Here is a 23,757-nt window from a genome sequence, read left to right on the forward strand (position 1 = left end):
ACGTGCACACAATTAGAAACAAACTTCATGAATTTTGAACTTTGTGACACATGCCTCAACCTCGGTTCAATGTGCTACTTCAATTCAACATATTGTACATTTCTTATTTAAACAATCTGGGTTTTGACAGTTTTATCATTGGTCAAAACTGAAAAATGTTGGGACTTTTTATGCTTACAATGATCTGGTAACTGTCAAAAAGTTATTTCAAAATCAATCCCAGGGTTTTCCCAATCCCATTTTTTTTAGTTGGTATGCACACAAGCAAGTAAGAACCCACTGATGAGTACTTATGAATACAATGAGAATAAAAAGCCTGTCCTGGCTTTAACATCGTAAAACCTCCGCCTATGCATTTTGAGGTCATACAACTACCGATTCCCAGTTCCGCAAATTGCAGCCTGCTCGTGCCGAAACCCATCAGCGCGATGCGCTGGCGCCGCTCGCGTAATTCCTGAGGTGCAAATTGACGGCTGATCTGTTGTAAGGTTAACAAGGTGTTCTGATTGCTGCAAATCACGGCACCTGCAGACCTGGAGGGAGGCGCGTCTGAAATGACGCCACTCCATCTGACAGCTTTCCCAATTAAAGGAGGTTTCGGCGTTTGATCGTCTCGTCTTGGTAGACCGATTTTTTTCCATTTTCGAGGTACCGTCTCGCGCGGGGAAGGAGGTGGGGGTGGTGGGGGTTGTGCCCGTAATGTCTCCATTTTGGCTCGCCGCGGCTCCTTTAAATTGATTGGAGGGAGAATCCTCTCAGACGATTTACTGTGCAGCCGAAGGCCGGCTGCCAAAGATGGACTTCTGCTTTTGTGCGTCCACGCCGCTCCTTCCTCGGTGTTTGCATGACGTGCGTCCTTGATTGACACAGGAGGAGCGTCCATTCAGAACTCAGGTACTCTTCAAAAGAACAGCAATGGCTAATTCTCCCACTGTGCCCCCATTCATAAATTTTATCCAAGCCACTTCAGTTAGGGAAATGGACAGAATAAATTCCGATTTCAAATAGGATTCTTTACTTTAATCACATGAAATGACAGCTTTTCTAAGATTAGGAAAGGATTGGAGGCATTTTGAAAACCAATTTAAGACCCCCATTCAACTGGTATATAGCACAGCATACACCCTATTTGTCTGGCACCCTTTTAACTTACCCCTCTCCAGTAACTACCCTGTCACCTATAAGGCTTCTGAGCCAGATGTATGAGGACAGCAGAAGATTCGATGTCAGTGGGGAAACGCACCCGTACCCCAATGCAGCCGAGGACACGAGCACGACTCCAACGGAGAAGGACCCCCCCCGAGCCGCACGCTTGGTGCAGGCTGCCTGAGCCGCTCGGCCAGCCAGCCATCGCACAGATTCTCCCCTCCAACAACAACACACAGTTAACCAGTCCCTGCGATTATTCATTATTCAAAGGACGTTGGAAGAGAATGCCCGAGCATAAATATTAAACGAATAAACAAACACAGCTGCTTAAATGCTTTACATATTCAGCAGATGTGAATGTATGGGGGGGGGGGGGCTTTATATATATTTTTGGATGGCTGTTATCATTAGTTATGGTTATCGCACATTGTAGCGTGTCCAGTATGCAGATAAAAAGCAAATGGAGGTGTCTGCATAAGAATTATGAATTTAAACATTGCTTACACTCTGGGTAAGGAAGCGAGAGATAAAACAATTCTGCTCACTTATGCATGGTCACAAAAGGAGAGCTCTGGGACTGAGAGGGATAATCAGAGGTAGCCGAAGGGTTTCCAAATTACTTTTAATGTAAATACGCAGCTGCTCTTTTTTTCACAGAGGATTTTTTGCCACTGACATTTTGGCACAAGGACGTTCCAGAACAGAACCTTACAAGCACGACTTGGCAGTGAACTAGACTTCTTCACCTCTATTTTTACAAAAAAAGAAAAGAAAAATATAGCTATAGTTTATATAACTATGCTATAACTATAGCATGTCATTAAGCACCTGTATTAAAAACACACAGAAAACTGTGGCTGAAAATACACCTCAACCTCGCTGTGAAAACTGTACTGCGGTTTGCCTTGCAGGCTGTAAGGACGTCGAAGCATCGAGAAGCCAAAAGATTATCTCATGCGCAATTTGAACTTTGTTAAAGCATAAATGACATTCAATTTCAAACTCCATCCCTCCCAATCACCGATCCCATCTAGTAGAATACAGCAGCGCAGACAAGAGGGTGGACAGGGTGCTTTTTCACGGACAGCTGTTCATTTCCTATGTAGACACTGATGGACAATCCTGCCAGGGTCCTTTGTTTCCCTACTCACTTTGTGTTTAGAATGTGTCCTTCACATACTTTCCAATACAAAGGCATGAATGCTGGGGCTGTAGAATGCTGGTGAAACCCTGCAATCTCCTGTAGGTTATAGTCTGGGAGGAGAGGAGAGCAGGGGATTGGGGGAATTGCAAATGTGTGGGTGGAGGTTGCTTCTTTGGTGTATTATGTTATCACCAGTGGCATAGCCAGTGTTGGGGAACGACACGGAAAGTGCAGTCATACAAACTACCAATTACTTCACACTGAAAGTAGTTCAGCTACCCTAAAGAGAAATGCAACTTGCGAAAAAAAATGTAGTTCAAACTACCTTGTAAAAAAAAAAAAAAAAATCATTATCATGTTCCCCAGACATGACACACGTATGAGCAATGTCACTATGAATGGCTGCAGACGGAAGCAACGCTAGCTCTGCTAAGCTAAGTGCTGGAAATACAAGCGTGAGTTGGGGGTTGCCAGGAATACGTGTCACTGACTGTAAACTTGTGCTCCCACTGCCATTCCCACTGCAGCCAATAGTGATGCAAACCTGGCAACCCCAGACTCACGATTCAAGCGGTGCTGCACAACTACTACTCATTGTGCCCAGTGGATGGATACATGGTTAATTGTCGATTACAGTTCTGAATTTAGCTGCCTCTGAAACAACTAAGAACTAACATATTTCAGTTTTTATTTTTACTTGTTATAAACACACAAAATGCAAGTGTAAATAATTCAGCTTTTGGAGATGGAAGAAAGCCTATGTCTGTCGCTAACAAACAAAGCGAATGTTGCTTCCCTCGGCAGCCTTTCATAGAGGTAGCACAGTTAGCACGCAGCCCTTAGCCTGCACTGTCTAATATTTTTGTACTGGGTGAACAGGGATGAAATTGGTTTCCATTTTATCATCTAACTGTGGGGAAAAATGTCAAATAATGACCAACACAAGAAGAGTCCAGCCTTTTCTTTAGCGTACAGTGGAAAGTACTATTTACACCGAAACGGGAAATCACAAACTTGAAAATCACAAACTCAGTCCAGTAAAGCCCTTTCGTCCAGGGCAGGGAGCGGGGAGGTCACAACGCGAAAAGTCTTCATTAGTCCCAGTTCAGCGCACCGTGACAGAAGGACAAGCCGAAAAGTCAAAGCCGGGCCGGGAGGCTCCTCGTCACTGTCGGCGGCGTTCACCACTTGTCCTTTCACACCTGGAACGGAAACAGACCAGAAATATGAGGGGTATGAAAAAAAAAAAAACAAGACAAGAGAATCTATTTTGAGCCAGGTAATCCTCCATTATGCTTGAACAACAGCTTGTCAACGATTTAATAATAGATCCGCATAATACTCAGTGCTATGCTCTTCACGGTGAAAATTCTGTTTCTCTGCCACAGACGCTTAGAACATCACAATTCGATGCATATTCTGAAACACCATAAAAGGGGCGTTACCGAATACAACAGTTGCAATTGATTGGAAGCACCCCTTTGGAACATCCTGTAGTTAAGAAAAATGGAACGAAGGAGCTGACCATCTGGTTGGTCTATCCTAAAAATGTGTTCGAATGGTGGTCTGCAAAGTAATTTCCTGATATTGTGGAGGTACGGTGGTGCAGTGGATGGCACTACACCTCACAGCAGGAAGGTATTAAGATTGAATTCTGACCGAGTGCCTTTCTGTGCGCAGCTTGCTTGTTCTCACTGTGTTTGCGTGGGTTCCTGCCGGATATTCTGGCTTCCTCTCACAGTCCGCAGACGTTCAGTAGGCTAATTAGAGACTCCAAAGTGCCCAGAGGTGTGAGTGTGTGAGTGAATGGTGTGTGGGCCTCGTACTGGATTGGCAATCTGTCCAGGGTTTATTTTTGCCCTCTCTCCTCCCTCCAACCATAACCAGGAATAAGCAGTTTAGATAATGGATAGATGGATTTCCCAACTTTCTCTGACTGACTCTGCTTATTTTTTTTATTAGCTTTTTTTTTTGCCACTCAGTTATTGTACAGTACAATTTAAATCAGGTCTCCATCCGTGCCCTCAGCGATGGCTCTGTCCTTGTAATTTCCCCCGTCGTCGCTGGTGCCACATCCCGGACCCTGCCAATCCTTCACGAGAGGCGAGAGGCCCGGGCACAGATGCCAACCGCCATCTCCCTCCGCTCCAGGTTACCCGGCACGCGCCCAGAACCGGGCCCCTTTCCGAAGCAGAGGAAGTCACTCCGCTGCTTTTTCCTTTTTCTCAAGGGCTGCTGTGCAATCCAAAGAGCACTTCAGTCCCTGGCAGTTTTAAAAATGCAGTCACGGACCACTGTTAAGAAACCATCAATTAAGCCTCTCGGTTCCAATTCCCTTCCATTTTGCTCACTCTATTACCACAGGTAACTTAATGCAGTTTATACACGAACTCGAGGTCCCCAGACTATTCCAAGCCCGCGCCAGTAGCATAAGAAACACTTTTAACTGCATCATTTAACTTGTTAGGGAACTTATTTCACAACAGTCAGAAAAGCCAGCTCTGCTAAAGAATGTGCAATAAATATGGCTGCGAATAGGATATCCAAGTGCATCTGAAATGTGCCACGACTGCTGATTAAACGAGTAAAAAATTGAATAAAACATTCCGTCTGCATTTCATATCGCAATTAGAAAAATATATGCATGCGTAGAAATGACTGCTTATCAAACTTCCCAGAGGAATTATCTTCACTGCATTATATTATTATCACTACATTATAACCCCCAAAGCAAATAAGGCTTATTTTGGTTTTGCTTAGATTACAATGGCTTCAGTCACAGAAATTGTGCAGATGTTTGTATTCCAGGCTTGAACTTTGTGTATGTTAATACAGTAACAATTTACTTGAACTATAAGCCATAAAGCCAACATTGCACTACCATAAGCATGGCATAAGCCATAACAGCTTATTACAGCTATCATGGAGTATGCAACGATCATTCTGTAATCTGTTTAGTACAATTTACTATATCCATTATGACCGTGATAGGGCACTTCTTATGAAATCTAATATGCTGTCATGGCTGTTTATGACAATGGTTATGTCACGCTTATGACAGCATTATATAGGATTTGTCATACACAGTTCAAGTAAAGTGCTACCATTAACACTGCATATTTACATTGTCTATTAATTCCATTGCTTTTGTTCTTATCTCCATCACCTTTCAGTCCATGGCCAGTGAGTGACCCCATGCAAACAAGCATAGGGACAGTAATCCCCCTTTATCTATGGATAGAAAAGTTTTAATAATTCCATAATTCCTTTTATACTTTAGCTCAAGGTCCATTAAGAAACTCCAGAGATCTAGTCACTCAAATTTCATTTCAAATTACAAGTATTAAAAGTAAGTCGTACTGGATTCTGATGGATTTGTTACCTTCAAAAGCTTTCTGCATAATCTTAATTCTGTTCAATGAATTTCTTAAATTTGATGTGATGGCACACGGTCCTGACAGAAAATAAATTTTAAAAAGAGCCGAATTGTTCATAGATTCACGAGCGACAAATTTTTTTTCAAAAGGAGAAAATAACTCAGTTCAAATGTAGGTCATGTGTCCGTCAGGATGACAGGGTCAAAACAGGGTCATGCTAACTGCTAAATCAGCTCTAGCTCTCAATCATTTCTCAGCCAGAGGAAAGCACGCACTGTGACTCCCAAAAAGCTGTGTGAATCAGCCAAGCCTTCTGTAAAAGTGAAAGAGCAGAACTCCATTTAGAGACCCACCCCGGCTCCTTGTCATTTCTCAGATTCCAGGGGACAGTGTTCAGTCATCCATCATACAAAGCAAAACAAGCAAACAGTTTCACGGTCGCGGTAGCCTGAAAGTTGTAAGTATGCTCCGGACATTTGTTCTGGACAATGCAGTGCAGTGTGAGTAACAAGATGCAGGGACCTGTCAGATGGGACTCAAGGCAATATTTAAGGCTTTTGCTCACCGACACACTATAATTTCAACCTGGAAATGTACACACGTTGTGATTTGAGGTCACGTTTGCATCGTATTTGATGATAATACTCACACCACGCTACCCGTCTCCATTCAAGCAATCCAGCAACATCACAGGTGACAACAGATTAGGTCCCACATTACCAGGAGAACATTAATATTGATGGGCAGCTTCGTTTATGCAGAATATGGGAGTTTAAACAGCACTCTTTTACATGGGATACAGGGTATTGTATACTTAAACAGAAACAGCAGCTGAGTTGGCTCAAAATAATGAGTAAATCCACATAGCACATTTCTTACTCCCTCATTTGCATTGAAATCGAAGTGCCATATTTCATTTGATAACCTTTCTTTATACTTCAAGTAGAATGTACAAAAAATGCCAATCAGCTCTTTTAACCACACTGGTATAAATACACTCACCGGCCACTTTATTAGGTTGTCCTGTTCAACTGCAAACTGCACCCGTTAACGCAAATATCTAATCAGCCAATCACGTGGCAGCAACTCATTTAGGCATGTAGACATGGTAAAGGCGATCTGCTGAAGTTCAAACCAAGCATCAGAATGGGGAAGAAAGGTGATTTAAGTGATTTTGAACGTGGCATGGTTGTTGGTGCCAGACGGGCTGGTTTGAGTATTTCAGAAACTGCTGATCTACTGGGATTTTCACGCACAACCATCTCTAGGGTTTACAGAGAATGGTCTGAAAAAGAGAAAATATCCAGTGAGCGGCAGTTCTCTGGGCGAAAATGCTTTGTTGATGGCAGAGGTCAGAGGAGAATGACCAGACTGGTTCGAGCTGATAGAAAGGCAACAGTAACTCAAATAACCACTCGTTACAACTGAGGTATGCAGGAGAGCATCTCTGAATGCACAACATGTCAAACCTTGAAGCAGATGGGCTACAGCAGCAGAAGACCACACCCGGTACTAGCAAGTCATTCACCAAATCTGAATCCAATTGAACGTGCGTTTCATATTCTCTACGAGAAAACTAGCCCCCAAAACAAGCAGGAGCTGAAGTTGGCTGCAGTACAGGCATGGCAGCGGATCACCATGGAAGATAATCAACACCTGGTGATTCCTATGGGTCACAGACTTCAAGCAGTCATTGCAAGCAAAGAGTATGTGACAAAGTAATTTCTAAAGTGTGGTAATTTCAACATGAGAAACCAAAGTGTAAAAAAAATATCCTTAAATAAAAACTGAGAATGTGCACTTTAACCGTATTGGAATTGTTTGATTGCTAAAATCGTGTGGACTACAGAGCACATACACACACCTACACACGCACACACAAACACACACACACACACACACACACACACTCTCTCTCTCTCTCTCTCTCTCTCTCAAATTCAAATGCTTTATTGGCATGGCATATTTAAAAATACATATTGCCAAAGTGTAGTGACAAAAAAAAAAATCAACCATAGTAATATATAAAAAACAAGCAATAACAATAACAGCATAAGTGACAGTAACATAACATTTATTAACAATTCAATTAACTACTAAATATTATTCCTCTACTGTAACATTACTGTATTATACAATGCTCTATTAATTTTGAAAAAATTATATTCTCAATAAAATTATTATAATTATTTTTGTTTGTTCGATGTTTACTCACTGTCCCTCAGGCTGTGACAGGCAAAAACAAATTTAGCTGCAAGTGAGGCTGTCGGTCCTTGTCCCAATAGGACTCACAGCTTTTGTTCATTTGTGAGGGAGGGAAATTTGTTTTGGAATTTTGAATCTTATTAATATGTGTTTTTCATATCTGTGAATATGTTTCACAATACAGCAAGATACTCTCTCCCTCTCTCTCTCTCTCTGGCCACTTTATAAGGTACACCTACCAGGTAGGACCCCATTTTAGTTCTAGAACAGGCTGAATTCTTTGGGACATGGATTCAACATGGTGCAGGAAGCATTCCTTTGAGATTTTGGTCCATGCTAAATCAATAGCACCATGCAGTGCTATTGGATGGATATTTGGGGGGCTTGCAGGGCATCGGACTAAAGTGAAGTCACTGTTATGTTCCCAGATGTGTTTTGTGACATGGCGTATTATCCAGCTGATAGTATCAATTTGACTAGTCATAAAGGGATGCACATGGTCAGCAACAATGCTTAGGTATGCTGTGGCATATGAATGATGCTCAATTGGTATTAAGGGGCCTAATGTGTGCCAAAAAACATCTCCCACATCATTTCAGCACCGCCACCAGCCTGCACTGTTCACACAAGGCAGGATAGATCTGTCGGTTCTACTGTTTAAGCCAAATTCGGACAAAATCCAGATTAGTCAGACCAGGCAACATTTTTTCAATCTTCAGTTGTCCAGTTTTGGTGATCAAATGCCCACTATAGCCTCGTCATCGAGTGGAAACCAATGTCTTCTTCAGCCGCTGTAGCCCATCCGCTTCAAGGTTAGACGCATTGTGCATTCGGAGCTGCCCTTCTGCACTGTAGCAAACAGCTGTTAGTTGAGCATTTGTGGCCTTTCTGTTAGCCTGAATGAGTCTTCCCATTCTCCTCTGACCTCTCTCACTAACAAGGTGCTTTCGCCCACAGAACCGCCACTGACTCAATGCTTTTATTCAATGCACCAGTCTCTCTATACACTAGAGACTGTGGGGCATGAAAATCCCAGGAGGGAAGCTGTTTCTGAGATGCTGGAGCCACCACATCTGGCACCAACAATCATACCAAAGTCAAAAAAATGACTAAACCTCCTCACCATGTATGCATGCTTTATGTAAAGAGTTGCAGTTACATGCTTCACTGTTTGGAGGAGCAGGCTATTACCGTTAACAAGCAGATGTACCTAATAAAATGGCCACTGAGTGTATGTACAGTGCAGTCTATACTGTAAATATTTGGACAGTGACATCATTTTTATTGTTTTAGCACTGCACACCAGCACATTCGATTTGAAATAAAACAATGAATGAGGACACAGTGAAGACTGTCAGCCCTAATTTGAGGGTCTTTACATCCATATTGGGTGATCCACGTAGGAATTACAGCCCTTTCATAGATAGTCCTACATACGTATAAACGTTGCGGTCTGCAGTGAACAAAAGACAAAAGTGCCACACGACGCAACCGCGCATTTCTCCACGACGAAACGAGAAACAGCAGGTTTGACGGACGAGACTTTCGAAGCAACTTAACCTAGCAGATAACGCAAAGCCGCCTCGACGCACCGCTTATCTGGTTACCTTATACTGTCGCCGGAACGATTTGTGCCGCACGCGCTGACAAGGCCCGCGCTGCTCATCTCTCTTTGCATAAACGCATTTCGCATCAAACGAAGACGTGCACTCTTTCTCGGCGCCGACGCGTTCGATGCCCGCGCGCAATGAAGCAGACGAACCATCGCCGTTCCCATAAAGGGCGATGTGTAAAAATAAATAAAAACCTGACACGACGCATGAAGAAAAGGCTTAAAACAGGACCCCCCATCTCCCAATTAACCGCGTGCGCCTTCAACGGCAAAACAAAAGCTGGGGCGCCTCGGGTGTCTGCTTGAACACTGTCGCGGTTTCCCGACCTGACCCAGGCGTGACGCGCGGAGAGAGGCCTCGTGGGTAATTCCCTTTCTTCGTTTCGCGCGGTTTCCGCCGCTTCCTCCGGCGGCCCCGCGGTGTTAATTGCGGCGGACGCTCCGCGGGCAGGACGGAGCGGGCGGGGAAAGAGCGTTCGTCTCCGTCCTCTGCAGGCAGGACGGAGCGGGCGGGGAAAGAGCGCTCGTCTCCACCCTCCGCAGGCAGGACGGAGCGGGCGGGGAAAGAGCGCTCGTCTCCACCCTCCGCACTCGCGCGAAAAAAGACACCGCGTCCGGGGAGAGGCTCCCCTAGTCGACCCCCGAAGGTGGAGGAGCGACTCGTTGGCGGTGGGGTGAAAGAGGCGCCGCGAATAAAACAGTAAAATACGAAAATAAAAAAAAGAGCGGTTCAGCGCGGGTCACGTTCCAGAGTGGCTGTTTTCATCCGAAATTGGCTCCCGGGATGGGGTCCGATTAGTTTCTTCCCCTCGACGGTGTTCGTTTTTCCGAACGCTGCGTGAAGGTGCACAGAAGTGGCAGCAGTTTCAAGTTTTCGTTGAGTGCATCCATTCCTTTAATCTTGTCGAGAAGTTAAAGGTGCGAGATGAGCACGGATACCCCAAGGCCCTTTTCTGGCAGGCAGATGACTTCACTAGTAATTTGCTGAACTAAGGATATCCCAAGGATTTCCATTGTTCTTATTCACTGAGCGATTGCTAAAGTTCTTACAGGCAAGTTTCCACTAGGCACAGAGGAAGGCATTTTTTGCTGCCTGGCACTCTTAAAATGAATTTGAGGCCAGAGTGCACGGTTCATTTCGATGGCATCCACACTCAAACAACTGAAAAGAAATCCAGCAGAGTTTGTGTGGAGGAGAAAAAAAAACATAAAAAAGCACAAAACAGAGAAGTCCTTGAATCATCAGTACAAAGTAAAAACAGACAGAGAAAGAGTTCATTGAAAACTGTTACTTTACACCTGTCCTGTTGGGGGGAGTCACAATGGTTTAAGAAACATTTTGAGATTGACAGCTCTTCTCACCTGTATGTAATTAATCACAGAAGAGCCCTATACTGACATTGACTGAAGTATGAAAGTCTGAAAGTCGTTTTTTTTGAAGCTGAAAATGACTGCACCATTGTAATCTGTACAGTGTGTGATATTTCGTTAAATTGTTTTAGCTGTTTAATTGGTAATGGTATTTAAGAGGTTATAACATAAATAGAAAATGGTTAAAATCAGTTCCTCAGTTTTCTCAGTACCTAGGCTAGATCACTAAAACTAAAACAGTACTCTGCATTGGATGTTCAACTGGAAAGGGAAAAACCCCAGCAAAACCACGAATCACATAATACTAAACAATGAACAGGTAAACAGCAAGCGAGAATTGAATGGATTTAACACAGAAAGAATGCCAAGCAAGACATTTCCAATTTTTTTTTCTATGTGAGCTGCTGCAAGCTAAAAAAAAAATGAGAAAAAAAAAGGTCTTCACAAGACCTTTGGCAGCCTATAAACCTGGAATGAATGGTGCACTGGAAGTCTCGGAATCCAATCGGCACACTGTGCACACTCGCACGTAAAAATTCATTGCTGCCCTCCCTCCCTCCCTCTCCCACTCACTACCCTCAAGCACACTCATTAACAGATGGATTGCCAATTCATTAAAATGGGTATGATCTGAAATCAATTGAAAAATGACTCAAAGCTTAGGCAATGTGAAAAACCACTTAAAATACTTAGCTACTACTATTACCACTACTAATGATAGTGCTATTATTCTTATCATTTCAAAAATAATAATACTGTATTCTGACCTTGGTATAGCACAAAATCGAGTTGAAGTTAGTGTTGCATTATGGGTACATTTTAATGAGCTCTCTAACTGGCCTATGGGGTGGAAATGCTTCTTTTCTCTAATGCTAAGAGTATTACAATGGAGGAAACTGCAAGCAATAACCTCAGTTGTTTTTTTTCTTTACAAAGCTCTGACAAGTTCTCTGATCCTTGTCCCATTTTATCAGTTATGGAATCTTGTTTTCTGCAATGTGCAGTTTATCTCTTGGCTCAGTTTGTCAAAGTACAAACATCCATCTCTGCTTCCTTTCATTTTGACAGTGTACTTTCTTACGAGGAACTACGGAAGAGGCAGGCACACTTCTAAACGGCACACATTAAAGAATCTTATAACGCGTCTTACTGGAATTTTGTACATATTCCCAGTTGGGAGCAGCCAAATCCACAGTGTTTACATAAACTCCTTGATGTTCAGTTCTTTGATTAATGCCCTAGGTGGAAAATACCTCGCAATGCGGAATGAATTAATGCTGCTTTAGATTTACAGTCGAAAAATTATGCAGCTTCTTATTTGCAGAGCGGGGTAAACACAGAAAGATACACCGTTTAAATCACGTTGTTTGTGCTTCAAATCCTGCATCTGCCATCACTTACAGCGTCGACTCCTGTCGGGAGATTCAGATATCAAGCGGAAGATAAGACAGTCGAGCGCGCATTCCACTCAGGATGGAAAGTAATTGGAAAGTAATCTGTGGGGAGATCGGGTCCCCGTCCATGTGATTGAGGGCATTCGGGACACAGGGGGCATTTGGGACGGGGGACACTCGTAGACCGGGACCCGAATACTAAGCGGTGTTCGCGGGGTCACGTTTCGCCGGAAGCTTCCGCCCGCGCTGGCTGTCGCGTGGACTGCGAGCTCATGTCAGAACTTGCGCTGCAGCAAACAGCCTTGGGTAAGTCACAGCCGAGCTGAGACGCAGCGAGCGCTGCGAGAGCCTGGGGGGAGGTGGAGCGCAGTGAACGCACTCATCTGCACTATGAGTAATCCAGCACAGGGTAATCGAGCCCAGGGGCAGTTGCTTCCTATGAAGCATACAAGACAAGAAAAGAAAAGTCAAGAACAGCACATGTGGGGTCCTCCATAGAAAAACACTTCCTGTTTCGGAAGGCCAATGGCACCAGGGCACTGCTGTGTTCCAGACCTGGGCCAGACACACGACAACTTCAAACACAGCTGAATTTACAGATGATTACTGACCATTGTAGTGGAAATGTCTCTTTTAACCAATAGTCAGATCAAAGTACCTCTTTCATGAAAGACTATTTGTTTATAAAAATGAGTAACAGAAAACAAAAAAGTTCTCAGTGATTTGCATGAGTGTTTCGTTCAAATTTTACTAAGCATTTAAGTGCTTCAAATTTGCATTCGATATCCGTGTCTACATGAAGGGTATCAGTTCCCAAAGAGCGAGGATGCAGAGCGTAGTCTGTACACCTGTGCCTCCAGTACATCTGGCTTCACTGCTGTTACATGTCAATCACTGCGTGGGTTAATAATAAGCACTGCATAGCACTATGCCACTTTAAGTTTAGTATTGTTTTCTATTGTAATTATCTACCACATGTATCTTCATCAGATAAACTGATGGTTCAACCTGGTGCTAAACAGAGCCTTGATTTAACCACCTACTATGGTTCCAACCACAGTCTGGTTATGTCATCTGCATGCACTTTATGTAAATCATCACGATCGATCAAAGTCAAATCCACTCTGTGAAATGAATACGAGCAGGGGGCTGATGTCCGCATGAAAATAAATAACAAATAAGCCAATCGGATACGAGAGATCCGGATGAGAGAGGAACGGAGAGAACCGAACTCCCGCAGGCAGTGGTGAGGGAGTTACCGTCCTGTCTGTCCACATAAACATCAGGCCGGTGAGACTGCTACCCCACGAGAGAGAGCCATTTCCTGGGTAGCCAGAAACCTCATCTCCTCTTGGAAAAGGTCAGAATAACAGAAAAGACAGGCGCTTCTGTCGCAGATTTCCCAAGCAAAAGGTTTTCATTTAAAATAACAAAGTGGTTTTGACAAGCTTCTCCCTCCCTGTCCCCTTTGCCCCCCCAACCCCACCCACTCCATTTCTCTTGCTTAGATTTCTGCTGGCCAACTGCCATTGTTCCTTTTGCAAACAAGCCAAAATAGGTGATTCACATTATCCGGGATGAGAAAGGGAGAACAATATTTTGAGTGCACAGAGTGAAAAGTTTTGCCATGAGCGGGAGGACCACGATTAAATAAATATTTGAGGGCTCTTTTCAAGAAGAGAACCATTATCTGCCACTAATTGTACCTAGAGGGTCTGTCAGCTGAGCATTATTAATATCTACTCTCTCCCAGTGGAAAATAAATGAACCTAGAAGCTAAATTTCAGATCCCCTCTACACAGACCACTGCTCCGATTGTAGTTAGCTATTGTTAAATATTTCCTTTATTCGTTTCTCCGGGTATTTTATTTGTTTACAGTTTTGATGAGACTTGTATGAGGTCAGGCTGGCGTAGAGCGACTTGAAAACAGCAAATGTTTTAGTTCCAGGCTATTCAATCAATAAGATGGGAAGAAACCGAAAGATGCAATTTGTTACGTATTCTTTATAATTAAACGAATTGGCGAATTTGATCGGTTACAGATACGGATGCAAAATTCGCATTCACATTCCTCATGAATTTCAGCACGATAAGCTCCCTATGATAGCTCTGAATCTGAGAAAACATACTCCAGAAACAAACAGAAGCCACAAAAAAAAAAAAAAAAAAAAAAAAAATCCAATTTTCTCCCTGTTCATGGAGTACTGCATCTTGTGTTTAAGCACCGTAACTTTGAGAAAGTGCCCAGCAGTAAGGGCGTGCTGGTTTCGGCTGTTGCTGATTTCATCAATTATTGCACTTGGTTACAGTTTCCCCACCTCGCCTGCTTTCTTGAGTCTGAACTGGTTGCTGATCTTAAAGAGCAAGTCCTCACTGATCTAGGAGATGAAAATTCCTAGAATTGTAATTATAACTGTAATTACATCTTTGTGGAACATTTCGTTTTTGTGACGTTGTCTTTACAGCTCTGTTCTTCGTGTTCTGACTAATCTCCTGGAAAGGGTCAAGAGCCACTGGGACACCAGACTTCTGGAAATTTCATCTCGGGCTTAATGGCATCTCATGGTTGAGATGCCGTGTGACCCCGATTTTCTTATCTCCGCCGTTCTGCCCCATGAGGTGCAGTGCATTCTGGGGCACACTTAAAAGCTGCAATGGTTATCAAAACGAGTATAAGGAGAAAAAAAAGCCCCCTACTGCACTGCACCAGTTGTCTTTTTCAATAAAGCTTGTCATCCATAAAGCATCACCTCAAAATGGTGATTCACGATTCATGATTCATGAATGATAGGTTGGATCACAGAACATTCACTGCCAGACCCCAGTATCATGAAAAGAAAGGAAACAAATGACCTTTTAAATAATCATTTGAACATTTATATGATTTTGAATTTACTTATGTTGAAATGAAATAATTTCTTTCTGTATAAAGGTCAGAGGTAGTTGAAAATTATAAAGAGCGCAAATATGGAAATGTGAAGCCTATATTAAACAGAGGCCGGTAAAAACAACTCACGGAGCCGCGGAACTGAAATATCGCTGCTATGAAATATAATGTACCTCACGCTGCATGCGGTCATTAATTGATACAAATATACAAAACACGGTTCCGCCATGATTCAGCAGAAGACTCAGAGACTCACAACGTTTGCAATCTAACTCAAGGTCAGGACATCAAAATGATGAACGGCCTTGTAGCCACATCTGTATACTCTAAGTATATAGCAGTACATCCATCTAAGTGCTTCTGCATTTTCGTCTCTCTTAATTTGAATACCGCCCCATGTTATCTTGAACGTATTCCTCACAGCACAGACATTAGTGATATCTGTACTCACGATTATGCGCCATAACACAATCCTGCAATGCATGTAGGCATTATGTTAGTAGGCCAGATGCCCGATTATTGATATCTGCAATATAAGCCTTCTGCCGTTTTGTCTGTGTCCTTTAAATGGACTGATGTATTCCCAGCTCGCTGAAACATAAGCTCTCTGACACTTCTGCACTTCACATTTCCCTCTGCCAGTCTCCACAGTCTGCCAGCTGAAATATTTGCCAAGATTAGTCTCTGGGACATCATAGACATGCAAATCTAAAGGTACTCAAGGATTCAAACAGTTTACTTTGCAGAGTTGTATTTCACCTCCAGCAATTTGAAAACTGCAAATTGAACAAACAACACTGCTGTATTACATTTATTAGGCTTTCAATCCAAAAAATGTTAGGTTCATACAGCGGGATAGCAAAGCGGCTATTTCTTTAGTCGTGTTTCCAGCTTTGTCTTTTAATATATTCCCCTTTCTTTCCATTTTTTATTGGTATTACAAACCGCTTGCCCATACTCAATGTGTGATGGAAATGAACTGAACAAGTAGAGTGGAAGCTCACAGATATGAATGCTTCGGCTATCAGGGTGCTTCAGAACTCTCAAATGCATATAACTTTGAAAGTGTATTCCAAATTCATGTTTTATTGAACCCAAGAATGCACCATTGTTCTATTATGTTATGTTTGTTTGTTATGTTTGCTATGTTAGTTGTTTTATTACATTTCCATTTAATTCATACTTTTTGCATCAGTGATAATGACAAAGAAAATCCATGCAATGCATAATGAGCAACTTGAAAAGGCAGAATTGACAACACTACTTCCAGGTACTCACACTACTCAGTTGATTGGTCAGTCCATACAGTAACTCTGAGGTTGTATCTCTGGCAAATACATGATATGACCAAAAGGTATCTGGACACCCATTGGTCTGGGGCTGTTTTTCATGGTTCAATACACTAGGCCTTTTAGTTCCACAGAAGACAAATCTTAATGCTATAGTATACAATGACAATTCTGTGCTCCCCAAACAGTTTGGGGGAGGCCAGTTCGTTTCAGCAAGACAATGCCCCCGGGCACACCGTGAAGTCCATATAGAAATAGTTTTGTCAAAAACGACGTGGAAGAACTTGAATGGCCCAGAGCACAGAGCCCTGACCTCAACTCCATCTAACACCTTTGGGATTAATTGGAAAGCCAACTGCGAGCCAGGCTTAATCGCCCAATCACTGCCCAACCTCGCTAATGCTCTTCTGGCTGAATGGAAGCAAATCCCAGCAGCAATGCTCCAAAATCTAGTATAAAGCCATCCCAGAAGAGTGGAGATTGTTATGGCAGAAAATGGTGAACTGACTCCATATTAATGCCCATAATTTAGGGTGAGATGATGGAAGTCAGGTGTCTACATGATTATGGCCATGCAGTGTATGTTAGACAAGGCCTGAGAATGTGTGCCGACAGGCTACAGCTCCCCGGTCGCACACCTAAAACAGTGTTTTCTCCAAATAACTGAATTTTCCATACGATATTCTTATTTCGCTGATCGGCACCAATCTTCTATTGCTGTCTGTACTCCAGACAAAAGCTCAGTCACCAGATGTTCAACTTGTAAAAATTGTAGTTCGATTTTTTAAAGACTCTTGATATATAAAACAATGTAAAACTATATAATATTACCCAGCGGAGAAAGAAAACAACAACCTTTTCTCCATGTGATGTTAATATGCTGATCTTTTACTGTAACCACTCTCCAGATGATAGTCCTTCCCCTTGCCTTGCGCCTCTGGCGAAGTCAATTAAAAGACGGCACAACCCGACAATGCAACAAAGCACAGGTTTATGACACACTGTCTGTACACTGCTTAAGGGGAAGGGAGACGGTCTAGGGGGATAGCTTCTAGATTTGTCAGTTGACACAAAAGCTTTCTTTGATCCCCTACAGTGACTGAGTGACAGAGCAAGACACTTCAAATATTCAAAGTTTCTCCTCAGGAAAAGTAAAGACGAGACAAGTCAGGGCTTTTCCAGGCAGTGAAATGTTATGCGTTCAGCCCCCTCCGATCCAATCAGGACAGGAAGAGAATGGACCAGAAGACAACCTCTGACCTCTGACCTCTAGCCCACTCCCTCACGCTTGACCCTGGAGGTTCTCTTTCTCCCAGTGAATGTTGAGTAGCATGCTGGTTGAGCGGCGGCTCTGAATCTTAAACTGAATGTTTACAATTAATGTTCAGGTTCACTGCTGCATTCTCACATTTGTGATGGCGCACACTTCCTTGGAAAACAGTACCTGATGTATGCCAACTTTATGCGGAAAGATATTGTGCAAAAAATAATACATTTACACAATTTCTGAAAATAAAGTAGCAGCAACACCTCTGTCATTTGGCCTTTCTCAGGCTTTATAAGATTAAGAGCAACACGCTCAATGTTTTGAAGAGTAGTCAGACTGGCAGACACTGCTGCAGTTCTTAATTGCCAATTAAGTTGTGAACACCTGAACAAATTCATGGATCATTGAGTAACATCGTTGAGTATTTTTAAACTTAAGTAGATAACAACTTGGATGTGCATGATTTCCATTGATGCATTTCTCTAGAAAGACATCATAAACAAATGTCAGCCCTTGTTTCAGAAAGAGCTCTGAGATTCAGGTTTTGATTGGTCTATTGGTTGCTCCAAAATAAATGAAGACACAGGAACACTTCATTAAATAGATAACAAAGTCAAGGAATTAAAGGTGACAAAATCCTTAACTTTGAAAATTTTACCTGGACATGGATGAGCAAAAGTTTCAGATTTAATCATGTTATTACAGTGTACAATTTTCCCACAAGTTCAATTGCCCCAATTACTCTTGTCAGTTAACTACAGTAAGTAGATTTTTCTTTCAACTTTAGAAAAAGAAAGTGTATCACCCAAATTTTTGTCTTTTATATGACATGAAGGGTTTATCTGTAAAAGTCTCAAAATCTTTCATTTTCATACAGAATATGCCAATGTCTCTTAATCACCTTGAAGATCTCTTTTTCTCTATAATTACATGTCATTTCACGTGCAATTTGTCGTTCTTTTATTTGTTTTTGAGGCTTTTTATACAACTCATTTCTGTCTGAAGCATTTTTCATTTGCTGAGATACACCTTGTTTAAAGTAACCTCTTGCACAAAAGCGATTCACTTTAATAGTCATTTGTTTTTCACAATCAGCAAGATCTATTCTCCTAATTCTTACAAAATGAGAGTAATGTCAGCTCAATTGAAGTGCAGGAGGGTGAAAGCTATCTGCCCTCTGAATGCTGTTCCTATCTGTCGGTTTGTGAAATAGATTTGTGGTTAATTGTCCCCGAGAAATTTTCACTTTAACATCCAAAAAATCTATCTCTTCACTACTTTTGTTTCCACTAAATTTAATGGTAGGATGTACAGAATTCTAATCATCAAGACATCCAAGTAGGTCAAACTCACTCCCTGTCAAAAATACAAAAATGTCATCAATGAATCTTACCCACATGAGCATAAATTGCTTGAACTTTGGGTTTCTGTGGATTGACATCTCTTCTAATCTACCCATGAATAAATTTGCATAAGAAGGGTCCATATTACCAACCATTGCTGTCCCTTGTTTTTGTATATAAAACAGAACAGAAATGAAAAGTAATTCCTGTATAGCACAAGCTCGCAAGTTCAATCAAGTAATCACTGGGTATTTCTCTTGTGCTCTGTGAAAGGTAGTATTATGTAGAATATTGGTATACAGATTAGACACACCAGTCTCACCATGAATGTCACCTTCATGTAAAACTGTTCACCTGATTAACATGATTCAAAAAGTCAGTGGTATCCTTTATGTATGAAGGCAAATGTTCTACCTGAGAACACATGTATAAATCTATAAATCTACTAAACAGCTCAGTTTCAAGAGTAAACTCACCAACATAATTTGATGGAACACGAGAGAGCCCCTTTTGCAATAAGGCAGCTTCAGACTCACTCAGTACCTTGAGGGAGAGGTTGATCACTATCCTGTTTTCTCCGTGTGTCCCTTCCAGAATATTCCAAAGCAGTTATCCTACATTTCTGAATGAACCTGATCAGGCAGTGAACAGAGCAACAGGTTGCCATCTGAGATCGAAACAAGATCACTGCATCTGTACGGTTGTGGAAGAGCCCTGGGCTTCTGAAAACTGGGAAACCAGGCTGAGAGGTCAGGAAGAGAGGCCAGGCAGATCATTGACATGTACCCCACACATGTTGCAGTAGGGACTGGAAAGCTCATACCTCAGGTGATCTCCAAAATTAGTTACCATGAAACACGCTTTCAGAAAGTTTCTTTTTAAAGTGCGATTTCGATTAAACCAAAGTTTTAAGCTACACTCTAAATTTTCAGAAATGTTGGTGCATTCTTTCAGGCCAGATCTAAAGGCTTTTGATGAACAGCAAGTCTATCTCCGCAGAGCTTCACAGCCAATGCCTTTTGTATTTTTTTCCTTCTCTTTATTCGTGTTTAAACTCAGATGTACCTTTCCAATACCTGGTCCTGCCAGTTCAAAATGATCAAAGTTATTTGGAGTGACCTGGTTGGGGTGGGCAGAGGTGGTTCAAAAGGATATTTCAAGACAGGCAGGAAAATTAATTTGTCATGGCAACGTACAACCCATGATTTTTAAAATTAAAATGTCAAGACTTCTAAAGCCCCTTGATTGTCCTAATGAAACTAATGCTCCCATGTCATTCTACAAGCTGCTGTTTGAGGCCAAAGGCAGGAGCCAGTGGATTTTACACAGTGCTTCCTGATTAAAAAGTGATGAAGCTGTCACACACAGCTTGTTGATTAAAAGGCGATGAATCCTTAAAAAATTGGTTGTTGAAGAAACCTCTATGAGGCCTTTACAGACTTCTCCCTGAATAAACCGCTAGGGTGCATTTATACACCACTTTCTGAAGAAACCGCTATGGTTCCTTTATACATCACTTCCTGAAGAAACCTCTATGGCGCCTTTACACATCACTTCCTGAAGAAACCTCTATGGCGCCTTTACACATCACTTCCTGAAGAAACCTCTATGGCGCCTTTACACATCACTTCCTGAAGAAATATTTATGGCACCTTTACACATCACTTCCTGAAGAAACCTCTATGGTGCATTTACACATCTCTTCCTGAAGAAACCTCCATGGCACCTTTGCATATCACTTCCTGAAAAGAAACCTCTATAGCGCCTTTACATATCTCTTCCTGAAGAAACCTCCATTGCACCTTTACATATCACTACCTGAAAAGAAAACTCTATGGTCCCTTTACACATCCATCTGTAAAGAAAGCTCCATGACGCCTTTTACACATCACTTTCAAAAGAAACCTCTATGGTCCCTTTACACATCTCTCCATAAAGAAACCTCTATGACGCCATTTATACATCACTTTCAGAAGAAATCACAATGGTGCATTTACACACCACTTACTGATGAAATCGCTATGGCAATTTTACACATCGCTTCCTGATTAAAAAGCAATGGTGCTTTTTACACCCTACTTCTGATGAAAACACAACGTCACTGTTACACCGCGCTTCTGTTGAAAACACTATGGCGCTTTATGCCTTGTTCCCATTGATATCTACGCCAATCAAATGAATCATTTGTGCTAATACAGCATACATGCCAAACACATTAAGGCGAGGCAATTTGTTACATTTAAATGTAGGAATTTCACACATTATCTGGAGTTACTTTAAAAAAAGTGCATTTGTACAAAAACGTAAAACACGACTCCCAATTTCCAAGACACTTTATGACCCACACATTTTTTAAACCCTAGAGAGTCATAGGCCATTCCCCTCTTGTGAAGCAACAAACTCAGAATCAGAATCAGAATCAGAATCAGAATCAAACAAATTCAGAATCTTCACTGTTTGAGGTGGTTACACAATGCTATGTATTTGTCAAGCATTGTCAAGCTCAGTTTGATATGCATCTGATCCCACCCTTACCTCGGGGTCTCCCCTCAGCTCTTCAGCGGCGTCATGGCTACAAAAAAGCAGAGAGAGAGCGTTAGCGCCATCACGTTCCAATTACAAAGAGAAGGAAAGAGAAGAAGGAGCGAGGGAGACTAGCAGTAGGAAACCCAGTGAGGAGCGCAGTGTCGCGCACCGCGATGACGCACGCGGCTCGCCGAGGTCTGTCCCTGTCCCTGGGGGGGGGGGGGGGGGGGGGGGGGGGGGGGGGGGGGGGGGGGGGGGGGACCCATGAAACGGCCCCGTGAAAATCCCCGCGGTAACGACTCCCTAAATTACAGCCCTCACCTTCTGAGAGGTGGCCAAGCGCGAAAGACCGGAGCGCCCGTGGTTCATTTATTTATCCGACTTAATGATCCTGCACCCTAATGAACGACTACATTTCAATTACAGCATCCTCCCGCGCCCACTCCCCCCCCCCCCCCCACTCCGATTTTCCCCGCTCTCCTTCGCTACACCTCCGCATGCCGTCGCTGCCGTAGCCAACAGGAAGCATAGGGCACGGGGGGGTAGGACGGTGGTTATTTCATTACCGCAAGCAGCCGAAAAGAATGCTGTTCCCCCTGGGGAGGGGGGTCGTTTCCCTGGGGTTTGTGATCTGCCCTGCAGGGCGAGCAGTTGACTACCGTTGACATTAACCGTGACACGACACGGCAGCAAGGCACAGCACATGCCCCTGCTTAAACCTTTCCGTTCCGATTTATTTCTCCTTTTTCTTTTTATGCGTTCGGCCAGCACACGGTGATTATCAAATCACAAGTACACGGAGCAGCGTTTCCCCTTGAATCCCAAAGCCTAGATATATAAATTTGGAACAGTTTCCTCGGCTCGGCGCTGTGCTTCAGCAATCTGATTATTTATTAACCAGGCAGATACGCTCATGCATATGTGCTTGTGCCTACAGTTTTAATGATTCTGAAAATTTCACCGGGCCTGGTCATTTCCTCACTCAGGGGTACAACAGACGTCGTGTCCCACATAACGAAACCCAAAAACGCTCAGAAACGGAGATTTCGGTTTAAACAGCTTTTACTGCTCAAACCAGTACACTACAGGCCTCAGGTTTGGTTAGTCTCTTAATGGGATTTCAAACCTCCTGTTCTCCGGTTCTTCAAAGAGCACGATGTCTCTGTAATAGACCAGAGAGCCCTTTTTTACCATTTTCACCTATGCTACCAGCTCTCATTATTCCCAAAGACGGAGAGTACAGCCCTCACTTTCTCCATGAACGGCTTTTTTTTTTTTGGCAGCAGTGCTCTCAAAGCTTTTTAACTCGGTTCTGTTCTCGCCTCTCTTAGCACGTTCTGATGGCCTTTTCGGAGGTGTCAGAAAGGCACAGGGTCCGCAGGCCCTTACAGAATGCTAGTAGGTCATGGCTCTGCGGTTCAGGGACGAGATGACGAGCCTGTAACCCTTTTTCTTATATACAGAACCTCCACCTCCAACTTTAGTACTGTTAGGAAGACCCTAAAAAAAAAAAAAGAAAACAAAATTGGCAAGATGTCCGGCTGTGTCACAGACACATCGGTCTCTGAACTGCTGAATCTAAAGTTCTAAGACTCCACTTCAGATTTAACAATTTCGTTTTAGCCAGAGGTTTTATTTTCTTGCAATTGTCCAATGGTCAAATGTATTCCCAGCCTTGAATAATGTTGAACTGCCCTCCATGAATACTAGAGAGCACAGAAAACACTAATCCTTCAGTTACACCACTAGGAACTAGCCACAGTAGAACTGCCATGTTCAGGATTCAATACCAGGCCCACTGTTGCCTGCTTCACTACAAAGAACAAAGTGCTTTACCAGGACACACTATAGCCCCAAGACACGTCATTTTTTCCCCCTTACTTCTTTGTAGAAGTCTGTGGAGTCTTATCATCTGTATTCGCTTTCTTCGGCTGTGAAAGCTGTAGAAACAGACGCGTGCCAAAGGGGAGCCCAAAAGTGCGGTCTCGCGCGCAGCGATTAGCTGGTTAACAAAGGTTGTTTTGAACCCCTCTGACCTAATTAACGAAGAACAAGCGCGGAGCGCCTCGTGACTGCGCAAGGATGGGGATTTGAGCTTCATTAACGCTTGCTAATACAAAGTCGTCTGGGGTTTCGTTTCCCCCCCCGCCTGTTTTACTTGGCGGACGGCGGGCCGCGGTCCGCTACGCGCC

At 42.9% G+C, this 23,757-nt stretch overlaps 1 protein-coding gene across 5 annotated transcripts in view; it reads right to left on the bottom strand.

Moving 5' to 3' along the window:
- Window positions 1-1,755: 1,755 nt before the first annotated feature.
- LOC118227548 (CD276 antigen-like) overlaps window positions 1,756-23,757 on the bottom strand; it is an 87,031-nt gene continuing 65,029 nt past the window's right edge. For all 5 annotated transcript variants that reach the window (XM_035418121.1, XM_035418118.1, XM_035418117.1 and 2 more), the window contains exons 7-8: window positions 21,575-21,611; window positions 1,756-3,495 (exon numbers count right to left, since the gene is read on the bottom strand). In XM_035418121.1, the coding sequence (XP_035274012.1) occupies window positions 21,589-21,611 (23 nt within the window). In that variant the 3' untranslated portion in view covers window positions 1,756-3,495; window positions 21,575-21,588. The remainder of the gene's footprint in view (window positions 3,496-21,574; window positions 21,612-23,757) is intronic.

Source organism: Anguilla anguilla, chromosome 5, assembly GCF_013347855.1.
Source record: "Anguilla anguilla isolate fAngAng1 chromosome 5, fAngAng1.pri, whole genome shotgun sequence".
Classification (NCBI taxonomy): domain Eukaryota; kingdom Metazoa; phylum Chordata; class Actinopteri; order Anguilliformes; family Anguillidae; genus Anguilla; species Anguilla anguilla.